The sequence below is a fragment of the Perognathus longimembris genome, chromosome 4 (assembly GCF_023159225.1).
Source record: "Perognathus longimembris pacificus isolate PPM17 chromosome 4, ASM2315922v1, whole genome shotgun sequence".
NCBI classification, from domain to species: Eukaryota; Metazoa; Chordata; class Mammalia; order Rodentia; family Heteromyidae; genus Perognathus; species Perognathus longimembris.
In genome coordinates this window covers 29,026,631-29,047,154 of record NC_063164.1, presented here as the reverse complement: position 1 = coordinate 29,047,154, position 20,524 = coordinate 29,026,631, and the positions used below count along the sequence as shown (strand labels likewise).

The 20,524-nt window shown below is 37.6% G+C and overlaps 1 protein-coding gene across 4 annotated transcripts in view; it reads right to left on the bottom strand.

Moving 5' to 3' along the window:
* Positions 1-232: 232 nt before the first annotated feature.
* The window catches only part of Trak2 (trafficking kinesin protein 2), a 59,076-nt gene continuing 38,784 nt past the window's right edge, over positions 233-20,524 (bottom strand). For 3 of the 4 annotated variants that reach the window (XM_048344957.1, XM_048344955.1, XM_048344956.1), the window contains exons 9-16: positions 20,264-20,338; positions 17,903-18,040; positions 12,710-12,789; positions 11,861-12,064; positions 9,614-9,912; positions 8,169-8,435; positions 5,956-6,061; positions 233-4,267 (exon numbers count right to left, since the gene is read on the bottom strand). In XM_048344957.1, coding sequence (XP_048200914.1) covers positions 3,601-4,267; positions 5,956-6,061; positions 8,169-8,435; positions 9,614-9,912; positions 11,861-12,064; positions 12,710-12,789; positions 17,903-18,040; positions 20,264-20,338 — 1,836 coding nt within the window. In that variant the 3' untranslated portion in view covers positions 233-3,600. The remainder of the gene's footprint in view (positions 4,268-5,955; positions 6,062-8,168; positions 8,436-9,613; positions 9,913-11,860; positions 12,065-12,709; positions 12,790-17,902; positions 18,041-20,263; positions 20,339-20,524) is intronic. The other variant, XM_048344958.1, reaches the window with a different exon arrangement.

The window sequence follows — 20,524 nt, the reverse complement described above, 5'->3', positions numbered from 1 at the left end:
TCAAGGCTAGCGCTCTACTACTAGAGCCACAGTCCCACTTCCCATAATTCTATTTTTTAAAGACATGAGATAGAGTACGATCTGTTTACTACTTATGGCGATTAGTGGTTTGTTTTGTGTGCTAGTTTACTAAGTAAAGGTTATTTTCTACCAAAAAGGGCATAAAGGAAAGACTTATTGCAGAATTATCTGTGTAAGAGTTGGGACAAAACCACAGTGAGACACAGGAAAATTTAAGAAGCTACTTGTGTTTATTATCTGATTTACATTTGACAAAGCAATAGAAGGTGCACAAAGCGCTGTTTGACCAAGCGAATTCCAGGTATCACCCAACAGTATTTCCCTGGCTGCCCCAAATAAAGACCTTGTGCCCATTCTCTGGGGCTGTGCTCGGCAGTGTGGCCAGTTATGGTCTGGCACCATGGATGTGGTACACTCAGAGTGCAGCTAGAAGCCTGTGCATACGACAGCAGCCGGTGGACCACTGCCTGCCTGAGTTGCAATTTCAGAAGTTGATGTAATAGCCACCCAGTACTAATTACATCTTAGAGTGTCCAGAAAAAGTAGTAAACTTTGAATACTATGTAAGATATGCCTTGATAAGAGAGAACACGCTCTTGTGAGCTGCCTCTAGGTTTTTTCCTCCCTCGCCAAAATCTGATCACTATGTCAAAGGGAAATAACACAAAACTTAAAAAATAAAAAACTAGGTTAACAATAGCCACTAACTTCCCCCCAAAGATCGCTATCGAAGATCTATTTACATAAGATTTTGATCTTCAAAATTCAAGAGAATTTTGAATTCTGAGTTCAATAAAATGGTATCTCCTACTAGATAACAGAGAACTCAGAAAATACCTGAGTGATAGTTATTGAAAATCTTAGTGGAGGAAAAAAAATGGTTGTATTTTCCCATGCTTGCATGAAAAAACACATCTAGCTGATACGACAGAAGAAATGAAATGTGAACAGGATCAGAGCATAACAGGTAACCCAAGGAGAAATTTGCTGTAAGGCTCCAGTTCTTCTTACTATATACTTTGCAGACAGGTCTGCTATAACAGAGATTCTCGGGCTGTATCAAAAATGTTTTTAGGTGGAAGCTTCAAAAACAGTAAAACCCAGTTTTAAGATTGGATTCATTTCTAGAGACAAGCACACACCAGAATACAATTACTGTGCTTCTGACAGAATATCTAAATCAATCTAATTTTTCAAAAACCTAAATTTGGTTTATTTAAGCAGATGTGCTTGCTTGCCTCCTAGCATATCTGCCTCCGGTGAGCATTTAGGCATTACTAAGTATACAAATTGGATTTAATGTTGATATAAAATCTAGCTTACTTTATAGTGATTTGTTATTTATTTATATACACACACACACACATATATATATATTCTGATCATTTAACACATGGGATAGTAGTATCATCTCATCTTATATTTTTGTACTTCCTGTGGTTTCTTAGAAACTGTAAATGTCCAAGAAACAGGAAGTTTACTTTTTTAGGAAACAATTAAAAATCTTTGAGTTGGCTAAAGGAAGCACCCTGGAGTTACTTTAGAGAGTAAAAATTCAAGTGCTGCTTTTTTTTTCTTTTACAAAAGGTTGAATTGGAATATTTTGAAAAATTCAGCATTAGGAATTTGGCTTAGGGCCTGTTCCAGTCAGGGTAACTTACTGACCAGGAATCCTTTATGAGCATGTGCGTGCACTTGGCTGACAGCAGCTTGATTGAGTTAAAGGGTGAAACAGGAAGAGGATTTCTTTTCACTCAATTTTTTTTTTTGGCGAAATTTACTTTAACAAGTTATATTAAAGCCTTATTAAAATATCTCTGTGCTAAAAACAAAAGCTCTCACCTATTCTTACCATTGCATGAATGTTGGTTTTCCTATCCTTTTGAATACATAGTTCTTGGCTGGGGATGGCTCAGGAGGAGAGAGGAAGTGCCCTCCTAGTCAGGGGACAGGTGTTTGGGTAGAACTGTAGGAACAGAAATTGTAAATTCTTCAGAAAACTGCCTTTTAGTTAAGTCAGGACAAAGAAGAAAAGCCACTGGCAAATTAAGCACCAAAAGATCAAGCAATATACTTCCTTGTTTTCAGAAACAAAATCATGATTTCCTCCTCATCTCTGACTCAAGTGTTAGGTAATAATGTTCTGTCCTTAGCATTATTCCTTAGAGTAAGCCGTACCATCTGTGAGGAGCTGACTCTATGGGCAACAATGGAACAGGTCAGTGTGTTCTCAAGTTACAACCTTGTGTCACACTGCTGAATGTGGAAACCTAATCTTATGGTCTCACTTTGTGGTCTCACTTCAGTTTGTAAAAAAGGAACATGAGAGACAAAGAAGCCTTATCTCTCCCATGAAAAAGTTGGTTAGCTAATTCCACAGATGCCAAGAACAAGGCAGGTATGTTTTGATTTACATTAGTAAAAATACTAAGCAGAAACAATACACTCTCAAAGCAAGCACCTGGGTCTTACTTCAGTTTATAATAATTTAATGTGCCTGAGAATTTTTGTGCAAATACATGTCATCTTCCATTAAAATATGCATAGTGCACTTTGGAAAAAGTTAGTCACAATGAACTTTCCTTACAAAGGACTTACATATAAATACAACTTAACATAATTCCTATAGATTGCACTTCTGGTTAATCCCTTTTAGCCTCCAAGGAAATATCCGAGATATGCAACTATGTATTCCTTGGCCACTATATTATCCAGAAGAAATATTCTAAAAACAAGATTTCTTGGTTTCAATTTACTATTTTCCTTCAAGTAAATCCCTCCCAACTGCTACCCAAACGGAAGTTTTTTCTGATACTGTATAAAAATACAAATTTAAGAAAGTGAGTTAATTTTCTTTTGGGGGCTAGGCAAGTGCTCTAACACCGGAGCTATGCTACCCTTGCTCCCCAAATGAACTTTTGGTAATCAAAAATACGGGGGAACTTGGGTGATGTTTGTGCTCCCAGTGGTTCAAAGGCCTGAAAACAGGAAAAAGCAAGTCTCTACTTCTGCTGTAATGAAAAACACTGAATTCCTTTCCTTGTTTTGCCAATGCGGTGAATAATCCAGTAGCTAAGTTCATAATTTGAGCAGGTATTAGCAGAGGAACAGGAGTCTCATACTGTTTCAACAACAGACAGAGCTCACTGCGCCAAGCCTTTGGGACAATTTTCTACTGGCAGAGTCAAAACTGTTCCTTCTCTTCCCACTCTTCTAGGCAGGTTCTCGCTGCTTACACTTTCCAGAAGTGAAGTTCAATATTTCTGACATGTTTCAACAATCCTGAGGTTATTTTCTGTTCCATGTTTATTTTCAAGACAAGAAAACTCAACTGAAGGAGTATACTAAATCTTTCTTTTCTGTCTCCAAACATTTCATGACCCATTCATATACACTTTCCAACTTACTACACTTCACTCATGTGGCCCTCATTCTGTTTCCGTTCCTTCACTTCCCCCTCTCCACATTCACAGTCCTTCTGCAACATTCCTTTCCTTCTAATCAGACTCAATCACATGTGCCAGTGCATGTCTATCCTTCATGTGCTAACACGTAGAAGAGGCCAGTTAGTGCCATGCCTCAGTTCTCCTTCAGGACACCCATTTTGGGTGAGGCTGTGCAAACAGGGGCACTGAAGCTACCCATCATGACAGGAAGGCTCTGGTTCCTCCTCAGTCCACCCAATAAATTGCTACCTGAATTGAAATAAATAACAGAATCTGGCTTTTGAAGACTGATTTCTGTCTCCTGGCTCTTCCCATTCTCCTGGGGTTCAGGGCTCTTGACCACTCTGGCTATCCCCAGTCTCTTCAGTCTTTCCACTAAGTTCATCTTCAACTGGCCAACATCAGGAGGATTCCGAGAAGGCCTCAAACCATACATCTCCTGGAGGAATGTTTCAGCAGGGCGGGAGGCCAGGAAATTTTCAGAGAGATGCATTCGGGACTCGTAGGGCAAGGGAGAAGGGCATGGCGACTGGGATGGGGAATTTGGTGGTGTGGAAGGGGTAGCCACAGCTTTGGGTAGGGGGTTCTCTGAAATGGGGCTGTGGTATACTTTAGCAGAAATGCCTCGCTCTTGGAGAAGCTTGGCCAAGCTCGTGGTGCTGCTGAAGGTCACAGTAGAATCTCGTCGGTTTGTGATGGATTCACCAGTGCTGAGTCGGTAGGACATGGCAGGAGACTTCACAGCTGTGTTTGGAGAACTGTTCCCACTACTTCCATGGGGCAGCGAAGGGAACCCAGAGCTGAAAGGGAAAAGTGGGAGGAAGCCTTTAAGACTAAAACCAGCTTGGATGCAGTGGCTCATCCCTGGAATACTAGCTACTAGGGGGATGGAGATTGGGAGTGTCACAGTTTGAGGCCAGGGCAGCAAAGGGAACCCAGAGCTGAAAGGGAAAAGTGGAAGTTTTTACGACTAAAACCAGCTTGGATGCAGTGGCTCACCCCTAGAATCCTAGCTACTAGGTAGGTAGACAATTGGGAGTGTCACAGTTTGAGGCTTGCTCAAACAGTAAGTTTGAGAGATCCCATCTCAACCAATAAAAAGCTGGGCATAGTGGCACTGTCATTCCTGCAACCTGGCAACAAATACTGTCAGTATTTAAGATGTTTCAATAAAGAAGTCAATATATTGCTGTATCAAAGTATTCGAAGATTGTGATAAAAAAACTAGTTTAACATTTGTAAATAATTTTCCAAAGCATCAACTTACAAAAAGGAAGCAACATTCAAGCAAGTTTACTCTCTGCTTAATTCCAGTAGGTTCAGTCTACTCTATGCCCAGTCTCTAAACTCCTAAATTCCTATTCCTATGACTTTGATTTCTCTTCTTCAAACTGTTTATTTCAGATGGTAGCATCTATTTGTAATAAAAGTCCCTTCAAGAACCAATTTTACAACCAAGTTATGATGGTGACTACAAGAACAATACAGAACAATTGCAGCTGTGTTCATCACAGGCTTTACCTGGATCTTTCTTGATATTGTCTAAGTGCTTCCTTAAACAATTGATTTGCTGCTGTTTTACAGAAATTCTGAATCACAACCTTACTTCTCTCTAAAGTGATAATAGAAAGAATGGAATTCATGGATCATTTTAGCAACTATGTAAGACTTTATTGTACAGTTCATACACTAGTTTTTATTCTCTAACCATTTTGTACCCTTACTAGTATCTTCTTCCTTTTTTATTTCTAGGTCATATTATCCCTACACTGCTACCTTCAAAACAACACAATATTACAACATGCTGAATGGAAGAAGAGAAACAGCATCAATATGAGTAAGAGAAGCCTGGTAGCAAACAATTTGGCCTTGCTCAGAGACATCTAGCCCTTGCCTCAGCTTCTGGGAGGCAATCTGCTACAATACTGGGACTGTCTTGGATTAGAGTTGGCCTTGCCACACACAATCATTTTATCTGATTTCAGATGGTGTCTGGGCAATGCACAATCAGTCAATTTGGAGAATGGAGTGCAACCACAAGAGTAACCAACCAATCATTCCTATACAATGGAGCTCTAAGAAAGTCTCTGAATCACACGAGGATTGGGTGAACTTCCCTGCATGAAATATTTCACATATACTGTCACACACTGGTACCAAGAGAGTACTGGATCCTAAGAAAAAGAGAAGCTTTATGTTTAGAACCCTAGAGTCTCTGCCCTATGCAATTCTTCTTTTTGATAAGGCTAACCTTGGGTTGAGCTTCAGCTGTGTCTTATTAACTATCAACTATCTCTGCATCAGTTTTTTCATTTCTCATAATACAAACTCACCTGTTCTACCTACTTGCAAGAGTTACTACAACCACCGAATATTAACTAAAATTCTTGAATTAAAATAAAATTATTAATTAAAACATTAAATAAAGGGATGAATTAAACATTAAAAGAAATTCCTGTGAGGCCCCAGATTTCCAAGGCCTTCTTACCTAGGGGTAACCTGGGTGATATCAGAGGGATGTAATATTCTACAGGTGGTGAAGGTGAATGTTGAGTTCGTGCATGACAGACACTTTCCTGGGTTTGAGGTTGAAACTGAAATAGAGGTTTTTAGAGAGCCAAACACAAAATTGAAAAACTATGTTAATAAGGTAACAAGCTCATTGTTTATTAATAATCCAGCATTTATCAATTGCTTCTTGAAGTAGAAATCCCCAAATGCAAAGGAAATATACATAAATACTATGCCAGTAAAAGGTGGTTAGTATATAGCCAAAGCCTTCAGCATTTTAAAACTACAAATAAAAAAGGTATAAAAACCACTTAGAAATCAGAGAAAAACATATTCTGAAAGAAATGCACTAAAAATTTAAAAAGACTTAGTCCTCCAAAAATGCTGAGTCAAACTACTTATGTGGTTCTTAAAGTGTGCTCTGTAGGCTTTGTGGCTGCCCATAGGCAGCATGGGGATGGGGTGGAGGGGCATTGGCTTTTAATGGAGTGGGCATCTGTTGCTCCTTAGCAGAAATCAGGACAGTGCTGCTAAATTATACATAGTTCTTCATTGTTACACACTTAGTATTAAAAGTCAAATTTACTTAAAAATGTTATTGAGAATTTACACACTAGTTTTACTACAGGATGAAGTAAATGATGTGTTTTGTAGATTTAACATGACACAAACTTTTGTCCTGTATTGTATTCTGCCCATTAAAGCACTGTAATGGTCTTTTGTTGTGTAAACTGCTACCTTTGTGCACATTAAACGAAAATTCAAAGTTTGTGTTTTGTACCATCTACTAAAAAAAAAAAAAGTTCTTTATGAGGCACTAAATCTTGAGTCTTGGCCCTTAAGTCTTTTACTATGCTGTAAGTGAAATGAGAAGCATCTGAGAAGCACTCTTGCGGCATAATGACCGACATGACACAGTAGTTATCTAGAGGAAAACGTGTGGACAGCTGAGTTGAAATTTTGTCATGGAACACCAGCTGACTTGCAAGAACAATTAACAGACAAATTATAGTTATTTAGACTTGGATTTTTGGCAGGTGTTTTTTTTTTCCTTCATTTTAAATGAACAAATTGTGCCTGTTCCTTCAAGAAAAATAGTTGGCAATATTTTCTGACAAACTTGAGTTTTTAATTCAAAATTATGTTTTGGGGGGCTGGGAAGATGGCCTAGTGGCAAGAGTGCTTGCCTTGTATACATGAAGCCCTGGGTTCGATTCCCCAGCACCATGTATATAGAAAATGGCCAGAAGTGGTGCTGTGGTTCAAGTGTCAGAGTGCTAGCCTTGAGCAAAAAGAAGCCAGGGACAGTGCTCAGGCCCTGAGTCCAAGGCCCAAGACTGGCCAAAAAATCCCAACAAAAAAACCCCCCAAAACCCAACAAAATTATGTTTTGGAAAATGTGTCTATTGAGAGTTTAAAAACTTCCTAATACTTAAAATCTTTTCTCTTGAGATAGGTGGTGGTTTTAATGTGATTTAAATATATAATAAAATGTACCAACATTGGAAGACTAATATAGTGAATAATAGTGAATCAATAGTGAATAGTGAATCAATGTTTTCTTAATGACCAATGCATAGTACCAAATCATGCATGAGAAGAAGACACATATTAATGTAGACAAATATGAAAACTCATTGATGGGTTTCCGATTCCACATTGCCATAAATACCTAAGAAATTACTACTTACCAAGTATAATATGCAAGAATATCCATGAATAGCTGAAAACACTAATCAACTACATATTAGTATGAGGCTAGATTTTCTTCAAATTGTTGAACCCAAATACCACAATATTATAATAGGCTGAATGAAGAAGATGATAATGAGAGAATCAGTTTATTAAATCAAAAGCAAGAGACTTACAAAATTGTAATATATAAAACTATCTTCCTCACTACTTAAAATATAGTTATTCTTCATAAAGCATGGCATTTATGTAGCATATAATTATTTTAAAATGAGTTAACATTTTAATATTTTCTCAATTTTGATTCCTAACATAGTAAATATGAACAGGTAAAAACCTATATAGATAAACCCTTTGGAATTTTCAAAGACTTTTAAGGGTGTAAAGAGCTCCTGAGACCAAAAGGTTTGTGAACCACTGACTGGTCTCCTCTGCCCAATTTGTGCAATCAAGAATGTCACAAATACTATACATTTTCATGATTTGTATGCTTCTCACCTGTAACTAGTCCACCTGCTGAAGTAATGGGCGGTAGGAAGATCCCTGTTACTGGCTTGGATACTGCAGGTGTTGTCTCTACTTGGAGAGGTGGCTGAACTTGAAAAGTGATACCCTCCTCTTCATCCTCCTCTAAATCCGAGATGTGATAGATGGTATCCTTGGGCAACTGTGTAAAGCCTTTAGTGATAACACCTGGCCGTGGATCAAGAATGGTTCCCAAGTTTGGCTGAGCAAGCTGCTGCCAATGATGCAGAGTTTGTGATCCTGAATATACAATTACAAGAGTAATGTTTTACATTTTCTACAAATCTCAATTCTTGAAACAGAAGCTACAATTTCTATGCTTAATAAGAATAATGAAAGCAGTAAAACTACTTATTTAGTCTTGATATTTTGCTAAGACTTGAAAATTAAAGTTCTCTGTGAAAGACTGACAAGATACTGAAAGCACTAGTAATAATCTTTCTATTTCAAAAGTTAACCTTAAGAAGAGTACCTAAATAAGAGAGAACTGGGAGATGTGATTTAATTAGTGGAATACCTGGCAAGTGCAAGGCCCTGAGTTCAAACCCCAGTACCACAAATAAGAAAACACTCTTAAAAGAAAGTAGTATGCTGAGGCAGTGGGAAGTATTACAGGTCCTTCAGAGGGGACAGAAGCGGGCTGTATTTAAGGTGACAGAAAATCAATACTTATCTGGCATGGCCTATGAATTTAGAAGCTGAAGCTAGGCTCCTCAGTTTGAAGACAACGTAAATTTTCAGAGGTTTCCCTGTGTACTTCTCTACCCTGGGATCCCAGGGAGGACAGGAAAATGAATGTGATAGACAAGGGTACAGGCCTTTGTTCTGTTCTGTGGGACCCTGACAAACACTTGCACCAGATCGAACACCTAATCATGTCACTACACGCTTTACCAAACCTCAAAGGTTACAGAACTTTGGAGTCTGAGGACTTGTTATAGGTTGTCTACCCAAAATTTTGTTTTAACCAAAAATTCTCAGAGAATCATTTGAGTGCTGTCAATATCTCATAAAACAAAGACATTTACTTAGAATTCAAGTTCTATCTTAAAACACAAATGGAACTAAACATATAGCCAATTATGCCAAATATACTTCTTGGGTAAAGAGTTCTTTTTTTTTTTTCTAAGGTGGAAATGATTACCATACATCATTACCATTTATCTTGCCATGGAAACTGCTATCAATGATAGCTCCTAGTAAAGGCAAGAAACTTCCTCTTCATCTCATATTTACATTAAAAATATCAGAAATGATGATTGATAATCTGGAACAAGCAGATCTCTTCATCCACTAATTTTCTACAAAGTGCCATAATACACTATCAGCCAAGTAGCAAGATGTGAGGATAACAAAGATATCTTCTGCTCATAGTGCAATAAGCCACATGACTTATAAAAGGCCTTTGCTGACATTACCTTCAAGGGGTTTGACAATCTGTAATTTTTCTGGCATAAAGCCTCGCAGACAACTGGCACTGCTGAGGTCTGTGATCTCCGAATGGTCTGTACAGAGAGAGGCAAGACTCTCTGTGGGGGTGTCACGGCCACTAACCCCTTCTTTCTGGTCAGCCAGAACTTGGATCCTCCGCTGCCATTCTTCAGCAAAGAACCGCTTCTCACTTAAGTAGTTCTGTCTTCTCAGGCTAAGGCGATGCAGAGCTGTAGCTAAATCACTGTCTTCAGAGGGTCCTAGTTGGCTGGGTGACTGAGAGTTCCTATGGGAAAATCACATTCACTGATTAGATCATAAGATCATGAGCACAATGTAGACCTCTCTCTTTTTTTTTTTTTTTGGCCAGTCCTGGGCCTTGGACCGGGCCTGAGCACTGTCCCTGGCTTCTTCCCGCTCAAGGCTAGCACTCCGCCACTTGAGCCACAGCGCCGCTTCTGGCCGTTTTCTGTATATGTGGTGCTGGGGAATCGAACCTAGGGCCTCGTGCATCCGAGGCAGGCACTCTTGCCACTAGGCTATATCCCCAGCCCTAGACCTCTCTTTTTTGAGATCAGTTTCTTAAAAACTGAAAACCTTTTTTTTTATAATATTTTTTACAAGAATAGAGAAATAACAACAGTCCTAGGTATAGCACAGCCGAACAGGTACTGGTGCCCTATCCAAAAAAAGAACCAGCACAAAGAAGGGTGGAAGTATGGCTGAGCAGTAAACTATGGCTATAATCCTAGCTACTCAGGAGGATGAAATCTGAGAACTACTATTCTTAGCATTCTTATCTCCGAATAATCAGCAAAAAGCAGGTACTGGAGATGTGGCTCAAGTGGTAGAGCACCAGCTACTGAATGAAACGAGCTGAATGAAAAGGCAATGTGCTAAGTTCAAGCACCAAAATAAATAAATAAATAAAAAAGAAAGAAAAGAAAAAAAAAAGAAAATGCTACCCATTAGACTATTACACGTCCTTACTTGCAAACACAACAATTTAAATAATATTAACATTTGGAGATAAGCCTGGTAGCACAACTATACCTCAGCACTTGGGAGACTGAGGCAGGGGGATCACAAAGTTTAATTAAAGCTGTTTGGGGTATGTAGTAAGTTTGAGACTAGTGTGGGCTACATAGTGAGACTGTCTCCACAAAAAATATGAAAAAAATTGCTTTGGGCCATTTAATTGCCCACAAATGTTGCAGAAAACTTAACAAAAACCCAAGATTTGTATAATATTACATTTTCATAGTTCTCTTACAGACTTTTACTTTTCAACAGTTCAAAATTGAATTCTTTTACAACAGATATAAAGGAAAAGGTTGCAGTTGTTTCTAGCCAGTCATTTCAGTGCCTTGCTCAAGATAATTGTATAACAGTAGGCTGAGTGGACATATGAAGAGATACAGTAGGTGCAGAACAGTGCATAGCCAAAACTTTGCATGTTGGATTTCTGCATCAGAGAAGAGTTCTCTGAGCTGACAAGGTCAAGCTTTCTGCTGACTTTCCAGTAAAGCTGTTTAACTGCTAGTTAAATGTAATTCAACAAAATGAATTAATGAAAGATGGAAAGAAGTTTAAAAAATAAAAAATTGGGCTGGGAATATGGCCTAGTGGCAAGAGTGCTTGCCTCCTACACATGAGGCTCTTGGTTCGATTCCCCAGCACCACATATATGGAAAACGGCCAGAAGGGGCGCTGTGGCTCAGGTGGCAGAGTGCTAGCCTTGAGCGGGAAGAAGCCAGGGATGATGCTCAGACCGAGTCCAAGCCCCAGGACTGGCCAAAAAAAAAAAATAAAATAAAAAAATAAAAAAATAAGCACTTGTAAGCTTACTGTTTATCCGCAAAGCACATCAAAGTGGCGAAGGTTATGAGAAAATGACATTTGATATATTTATGCGAATGACCAAGTAGATCCAAACAATCTATTAATATGCATATTTAGACTTAAACTTTGCAATATTGAAGTAGTAAAGAATCCTGGAGGTAAATGCAAGATCCATTTTGAATATAATGAAATTTGGCCTTCGAACACTTTTATGAATTCAATGAGGAATCTTACAAATAATGAGGTTGGTAGGGCATGAAAACTGAATGCATGGTGATAGGAGAAGTATCTTCATGCGTCAGCATCATGGAGTAATGCAGGATCTGAGTGTGTAATCTGGTATGTCAACACCACAAGAAAGGGAGAATTTCTGTGTGGCCTGTGTTTCTTACCCATGAACTTCCTCCAAATCGTTCCCCTGGCTCAGGAATGTTTTGTCCTCTGTTTGCTGTATACCGGATTCAAAAGGTTTTGCTGTCATGATGACACTGGAACGATTGGAGCCTGGGATGGGTAGTAGAGTGGGGAATGAGACAGAACGACCTTGTGTGTCATTGGCCACCTTGACAGTATCAAATACTCGTTTCTGTTGGGCCCTGTGGAAAAAAGAAGCTTTTAGTCATCACTGTAAATGAGTGAAGTGCTTTAGGAGAGCATGCACACATAGTTCATTAGCAATAAAGCCATCCTCAATAGTTTCTAAAGTGTATGAGAAATAAGTAGAAAATGAATTTTAGCACATAAAGTTAAAACTTTTATAACTGAAAAAAACCCTGAGTAGTAAGCAATTTACTACTGAACCTCCTAGTATTTTCCCCCAATATTTATTTACTGTGTAGGATTGCAGCTTTTTTTTTTTTTTTTGCAGGGGGGGCGGGGGTAGGGGGGAATACAAGCCAGGAACTTGCACATTCTAGGCAAGTACTCTACCACTGAGCTACAGTATTTCTGACCCTGTGGTTTCTTTTCCATTTCCATTCCTTTGATTAAGAAACAACCATTATGGGCTGGGGATATAGCCTAGTGGCAAGAGTGCCTGCCTCGGATACATGAGGCCCTAGGTTCGATTCCCCAGCACCACATATACAGAAAATGGCCAGAAGCGGCGCTGTGGCTCAAGTGGCAGAGTGCTAGCCTTGAGCGGGAAGAAGCCAGGGACAGTGCTCAGGCCCTGAGTCCAAGGCCCAGGACTGGCCAAAAAAAAAAAAAAAAAAGAAACAACCATTATGATATTTACTTACTTTTGTTTAAAGAGAGAAGATTCCTCATCCAAACTCAACTTTTTACGCATGGTCCCCTCGATCTCAGCTGCTAAAGATTCCTAAGAAAACATTTGAGATTCTATTAAAAGAGTGCATATGCTTAATTTTTTGGTGTTATAATAAAAATAACACAATAGGCTAAATTTTAAGGGATGGGGGTGGGAAAGAGAGACAGTGTGGAAAAAGAAAATTTCTAGGGTGTGGGGGCAGTACTAGGGAGTAAACTCAGCCTTATTTGAACCACATGCTCAGCCTTTTTGGCTTTGGATATTTTTCAGGTAGTGTTTTGTGCTTTGTGCCAGCCTGATGTCAGAATGCAAGCATCCTATCTCCACCTCCCAAATAGCTGGGTTTAAAGATGTGATCCACTGCTGCAGGTGAAATACAAGTTTTGAACAAGAACAAACTACCTTTTCATTAAATAGTTTCATAAGAAGGCAATGGAAAAAAACAAATGTAATAAACTATTCCATGTGAGAAACACAAAAATGAAAGGCCTGTCAGACCAAGGTAAATGGATAAATCTTTGTAATAATTTCTTCTTGCTTTTCTGTAAGTTCTAACTTACTAATATTTAACAAACATATATAGGTTTTAGAGTATTAGAAAACAATTTAAAAATGAAAAAGATTTTTTTCCTCTGGCCAGGGAAGAAAATTCCACTACCACATGATACGCTCAGTGTTGCTAAGCTGAAGATAACTGGAGCTGGAGGCAGTAGTGTGGACTTAGGACTTTTAATATGTATGTATGCTTGTATAAATATGGATGAAAATATAGATGTGTGAGTGTATTATGAAATACATATAATTCCTAGCTTGATCTTCAGAGGGCCTAGAAGCAATAATACTCTATCAGGAACAGATACACCTAGGCTAGAAGCAATGATACTCTAGCAGCAATAGATACACCCAGTCTTGAATTCAGAAGAGCGTTCTTCAGAGCTCCAGGAGAAATGGCTGATTCTAGGGCTGGGACAAAAAGTACAATACAAACTTGAAGGAGATAGCACTGGCCAAAAGTGGGACAATTTGAGTAATAAAAAAATGATAAAAATGGCTCATAATCCATTGAATAAAATAAGAATCCATGAATACTTACTGATAGCAAATAATTAAAGTAAATGGGGACAAGAAAAACTAACCAATATCATAGGGGTAGAAAAATCAGTCCTGAAGTTCATTGAGGCACAAAAGACCTCAAACAGCCAAAGCAATCCTGAGCAAAAAGAGCAATACTGAAGGTGTCATACTACCTGACTATAAGTTAGACTACAGAGACATAGTAACAAAAACTAGCATTGGCACAAAAATACACAAGTGGAATAGAAAACCTAGAAATAAGTCTACACAGTTATAGTTGATTTTTTTTGAACAAAGATGGCAAAAACATACAGGGGAGAAAAGAGAGCTTCTTTTATAAATGGGGCTGGGAAAACTGTTGATCCACCTGTGGATGACTAAAACAAAATCCCTGTCCCTTACCTTGTACTAATATAAACTTAAACTGGATAAATTACTCAAAAATATTGACTAATAGAGGGGCATGGTGGACATGGAAAGAGAGCAATAGAGGGGATTCACCTCATCAGAGTACAATATATGCTTTTGTGATAAAGTGTGGTCAAATAATATATGTACAATAATATGTGCTAAGTAAAAAAGTGAATGACAGGAATGTATAACAGTTTCTGGGGGGATGGGCACCAGGGAATGAAAATGGTGAGGTAGAAGGAGAGTGAATATGGTCAAAGTATTTATTTATATATATGAAAACAGAAAAATGGAACCTGTTGAAATTGTTTTAAGAAAGAACAAAGGGGAGATAAGGGAGAGTGGTAGAAGGGGATTATTTGGTATTATATGAGTGGATAAAAATATCACAATGAACCCCTCACCCCTGTAAAACTAATATGTGCTATTAAAAATGGTGGAATTAGAAATTTGCCATATGGAGGTCATAATTACCAAGTCAGATTAGAACCGTTGATAGAAAATATTATTAGTGAGTAAAAGTTTGGTGAACAACAGGAAATTTAATTTCAAAGGATCTCCCATGAAATAGTAACTTTGAAAAGTTGGTCATAGTAGTATTTGCTACTAGTGACAGCTAATTTTTATCACTGTACAGTGAAATTAATATTAATTATTAACTTTAAAGTGAAAAAGGCAGATAACTACCTTGAGACATCAAAGTTAATTAGAATCAGAAGTAGTGTGATAAACAGATGTAACACACAAAAACAGTAAACTCTCTAATATCACATAAGAGAATAATAAGGCATGATTTCTGCCAAAAACTCATCTGAAGTTAATTATGGGGGACTACCAGGAAAACTTAACTGAGGACATTTTGCAAAAGTTATGAAAAACCAATGAAGACAAAAGAACTGTTCCATAGTTTCTTCAACAATTGGTGTTGGGAAAACTGGATACCCACATGTAGAAACTGAAACTGGATCCCTATCTGTCACCCTGTACTAATACCAATTAAAAATGGATCAAATACCTCAGTTTCAAAGAGAGGAGGGAGGGAGAGAATACAGTCATAATATTCAATGCATAACTAATGACACTAGGACACCTGAGAGAGGGGTTGGTTGGGTTGGAAGGATGAGGGAGAATGATGAAAGGAGTGACATCAAGATATACTGTATTCATAAACTGATTTGTGGCACGGTAACTATGTTATACAACTGCTTAAAGACAACAGAAATATAATCTAACAGAAATAACTATTTTACATTGAAACAACATGCAAACACATAGGAAGCCATTACAGGAACCTGTCGTCTCAGTTATTTATGGAGCTAAGGCAGGAGGATAGCTTGAACTTGGGTGTGGAAGCCCAGCTAGGGCAACATCCCATCTCAGAAGAAATATACAAGCAAGGCACAATTTAAAAATAATTAAAAAAAGACATTATGGGAAAATCGAGAAAACTAGAATGGTCTCTAAGGAATAAAATACAGAATCAAGTCAACTTCCTTAAGTAGATGGTTGTAATGTGATTACAAAGGCATGTCCTTGCTTTTAGTAGGGTATATCTGCAACTGTTAAATGGTTCAAAAACAACAGATAACACAGCAAATATAGTACTATGTTAAAAAAATAAGGATCCTAAGGTAACAAACAGTACAAGAAATGTATCCAATGCCTAACATATGAAACTGTAACCTCTCTGTACATCAGTTAGATAATAAAAATGAAAAAAAAATGGGTTGGGAATATGGCCTAGTGTCAAGAGTGCTTGCCTCCTCATGAAGCTCTTGGTTCAATTCCCCAGCACCACATATATGGAAAACGGCCAGAAGGGGCGCTGTGGCCCAGGTGGCAGAGTGCTAGCCTTGAGCGGGAAGAAGCCAGGGATGGTGCTCAAGCCCTGAGTCCAAGGCCCAGGACTGGCCAAAAAAATAAATAAATAAATAAATAAGGATTCTAAGTGAAAGATACTTGAAGTTCCTATCCTATCTATCTTGGGAACTTTATTCTAAATTTAAAATTATTTCAAAAGGAAAAAGATAAAAAAAAAAACACAAAACAAAGGGCTTGGGAGTATAGCTCAATGTTGGTGCTTTGCCTAGTTCTAAGAGGCTTGATTTCCCAGCACCTACAAATGATTAATTTATTAACTAAGTAAAGTACAGAATTTCTGTCCCACATCCTTAAGAAAATCTACTGCCAGGCATGGTGATATACACCTATAATCTTTGGTGGCTAAGGCAGGAGGATCATGGATTTGAGATCAGCCTAGGCTCCACAGTAAGTTCCAGGACCGCACAGGCTACATAGCAAGCAAGGCTCTGTTAAAAAGAAAAAAAAATCTACTAAAGTTTATTGCTGTGACACTTAAAATTTTCACAGTACTGTATGTGTTTAAGAATCAGATTGTTGGCCAGAAGTGGCGCTGTGGCTCAAGTGGCAGAGTGAAAGCCTTGAGCAAAAAGAAGCCAGGGACAGTGCTCAGGCCCTGAGTCCAAGGCCCAGGACTGGCAAAAAAAAAAAAAAAGAATCAGATTGTTAAAATAACTCTTTGAACCAACATTATAAATTCAGCATAAAAGCAGTTTTATTCATTTCTATCATTCAAAAAAACTATTATAAATGAATTAAGGACTCATGATTCCTGCTTACATGAGAATAATACTCTATCTGGAACTAAATAAAAGTTTTATATTTATTTTTTATGCTAATACTGGGGCTTGAACTTAGGGACTCGAGCTCTCACCATTTTCCCTTATGGGTAGCACTAATACTTGGGCTATACCTCCATTTCTGGCTTTTGGTGAATTACAGCACTAGGGAAGATACTATAGATATATAATAATTGAATCCCAGAAACAACAACCATGTTATCTTTTCTCAAGATATTTTTCCCACAAATATGGATTTCCTCAAAAACTTAAAATAGATCTATCCTATAATCTAGCAAGACCAGTCTTGGGAATTTATCTCAAGGAATACAAATCAGCTATAATTAAGAGTCACTTGCACATCCATATTAATTGCAACAATATTCACAATAGCCACATTATGGAAATAGCCCAGATGCACTACAACTGATGAATGGATCACGATAATGTGGTACATTATTCTACTACAAAGAATGAAATTATGGCTTTTGCAGAGAAATGGATGAAATAAGCCAAGCTCAGAAAGACAAAGCCAGGCTAAAAAGACATCCTCATATGTGGATATTAGGTGTAAATAAAAGTACATATGCCAGCACACAGAGGCGTGTGTGTGTGTGTGTGTGTGTGTGTGTGTGTGTGTGATCAATTAGACCAAAGTATGGTATATGACTATGTGAGATGTCATGGTGATACTCCTTTGAACAATTACCACACACTTTACTAAAAAAGAATATTAGGAAGTTGAAATATGTCTGGGGTGTGTTGGTACTAGCATGGGGGAGCAGATAAATGGAGATGGGGGAGGAAGGGAGACTATACTTTATACACATGGGTGAAATGGAACTAGATTGAGATTGATTTATGAAGCCAGATGACAGGGAGAACGATGGAATGCATGGATTATGATTAAGATTTATTACATACATAAACAGACATGTTAATAAAAGATACTTTAAAAAATCATAAACATCATCATTCTCAGGACAATCTTAATTTTAACAAGTTTCTTGAACTATATAGCATCTTTCTTAGTTTCTTACCCCAGTAAAGTCTCCATAGGACTGGGAGAAGTAGAGATGAGCAGCAGGGCCAGATCTACTGCGAAGTTCTTTTATTTCTTCTTGTGATTCATGTAACATTCCCAGACATTCAATGTTCCTGTCTTGTAACTCATGCAGCTGAAGGAAAGGGGTAATATAATTTACTAACTTTTCAAAACAACAACAAAGAAAAAATACAAAACCCCTTAGGATAAAAGATTTTGTAGGGATAAGTATTATTTTCTAAACAGGACTGTCTTTATGAATATTATTTCAACAATAGGAAGACTACGAGAAAACTAATGGTAAATGAGTATATTTATCTTACGCTACCAGAATTAAAAGTGCCCTGGCCATATTAATGTAAAGCATGACTTTCTCAAATCTGAAATGTAGGCTGAGACAATCAGAATTGTCAATTCAATATTGAATAGTTAGGTTCAATAGAACTGTCGTTATGTTTAGCCTAATATCAATCTTCCTTTTAACCATCACTGTGAAGTCTGTAAATGACCAAACCAGGATTCTAGAAAGTGTTTTATATCAGGGAACTCAATCATTCTAAATAAATAATCCTCCCTCCTCCTGCCCTTCCTCTTATTTTGGAATCTTCTTTTACAGTTTGATACACAAATCTGTTTTTTTTTTTAAGAGACTATTCTTTTTTATTCATAGTGTATTTCAGCTGAAAAAATTTTCAAGTGTTATCAGATTAATAATACTACGCTAGCACTAGTGGCTCATGCCTGTAATCCTAGCTATTTGGGAGGCTGAGATCTGAGGACTGCAGTTCAGAGATAGCCTAGGGAGGAAAGTCTGTGAGAGTCTTATCTCCAATTAACCAGCAGAAAACTGCAAGTGGAGCTATGGCTCAGAGTGGTAGAGTGCTAGCCTTGAGCAGAAAAGCGCAGGGACAGTGCTCAGGCCCTGAGTTCAAGCTTCACAAGTGACAAGAAAAAAAAAAAGAATTATTAAGGCTGAGATGTTTATTAAAAATGCAATTTCTAGGCCCCCATCTAGCCCAATTAAATTATAAACTCAGGATGGTACCTGGGAATCTCCATTTAAAACTTGCTTTCTATTGACTTTTTGGCTTGTTTCCTCTTAAAAATATATACATATTTGTTCTTTAAGCTATTGTACACTTAACAAAATTATCTTTTTCATACAAAATCAGTACTATGGACACCCTAGCACCCTGAAATAGATTAGCTCCTTTCTATGATTCCTTACTTCCCAATTCTGTGGTAAAAGCAATTATCCATTTCTAAAAAATCGAGATGCTCTAAAGGTATACAGAATATAACAACTCTCATTTATTTTAATCTCTTGTAATTTGCCAAAGATGAACAAGTTCAAAATTCAGATGTCTTGGGTGAGTGAGACAGTGAGTTAGGATTTTCACATCATTGACAAGCCTCTGGAGAGTGACTGAAAATGTAAGAAACCTTCAGGTAAATCTGTGGAAACTAACATTACAGCCTATCTTTAGAGGAGCCCAAAGGGAAGTCTTACATTTGCCTTCAGCAGAAGGATTTTTATCATCTCTGTAAAGTCACAAAAATATTGAAAAGTAGATACTAGAGTCTACTGCTACAATTTCTAAGTTGTCTAGCTTGTCAAATTGATTTCTGCTACCAATGGATTATGAAGTAAAAAGGAAAAAGTAAAACTTCAATGTCCATGTGTTCACAGGGAAGGCCTTTATAGTCAAAAGTATAACAAGTTACATGAAGAGGTTAATTTCCTGACTTTAACATTTTCCCCTGAACAGCAGATACCAAAATATTGAGTTTTTGAGTTTCAGTAAGTTCAAAAACATGACTGTAACAAATCTGCCAACAATATATATCATTTGTTTAAATTTTATTGTGTTTCTTCAGTTTTCTGCTTGGATAATATATATTTATATTTTGTTGTTGAGAATCTGTGTTTGATAGCAGTAACTGCTTTTAAATTATTAGTGCTTATAAGTGCGTAAAACTTCTAGAATATTCAGTGTGATTCCTAGGTCTTAGTTCTAGACTACTTCATCCCAAGTTATTCTCACATGTGCCAAACTGCCACCAAGTTATATCTAACACACAAAGTTTACATAGAGAGTACAAGATTATTTATAGTCTGTAGTAGTTAATGGCAAAAAGGTCTTATAACCTAAGGAATCTTAAACATTTCTTATCAGGAAGATTGTTGTCCTAATTAGTTTAGAGACTGGTAAAAAAAAAAATTAGTTTAGAAACCAGTAAAAAATCAGAGATTGGTAAAAAAAAAATTTTGGTAATTCCTCTTTATAATTCTTACAAAGACGAAAACCTTATTCCCCTCACACTGAATTACACAAGATAAAGGAGATGTCATTACCTCCATTGTCAGCTGGCGCTGGGCATCTTTGGAAGCTTGTAGGTGGAGTCTTAGTTCTTCCTTTTCAATCACATGCTAACAACATATCAAAGGAGACATGTGAGGCCTTCTCATATATAACATGGTTACCTTCTCTTTTTTGCTTGTTTTGTACCAGTTCTAGGGCTTGAACCCAGGGCCTGGGTGCTGTCCTTGAGTTTTTTTGCTCAAGACTAACATTTTACTGCTTGAGCCACAACTCCACTTCAGGCTTTTTTTCTG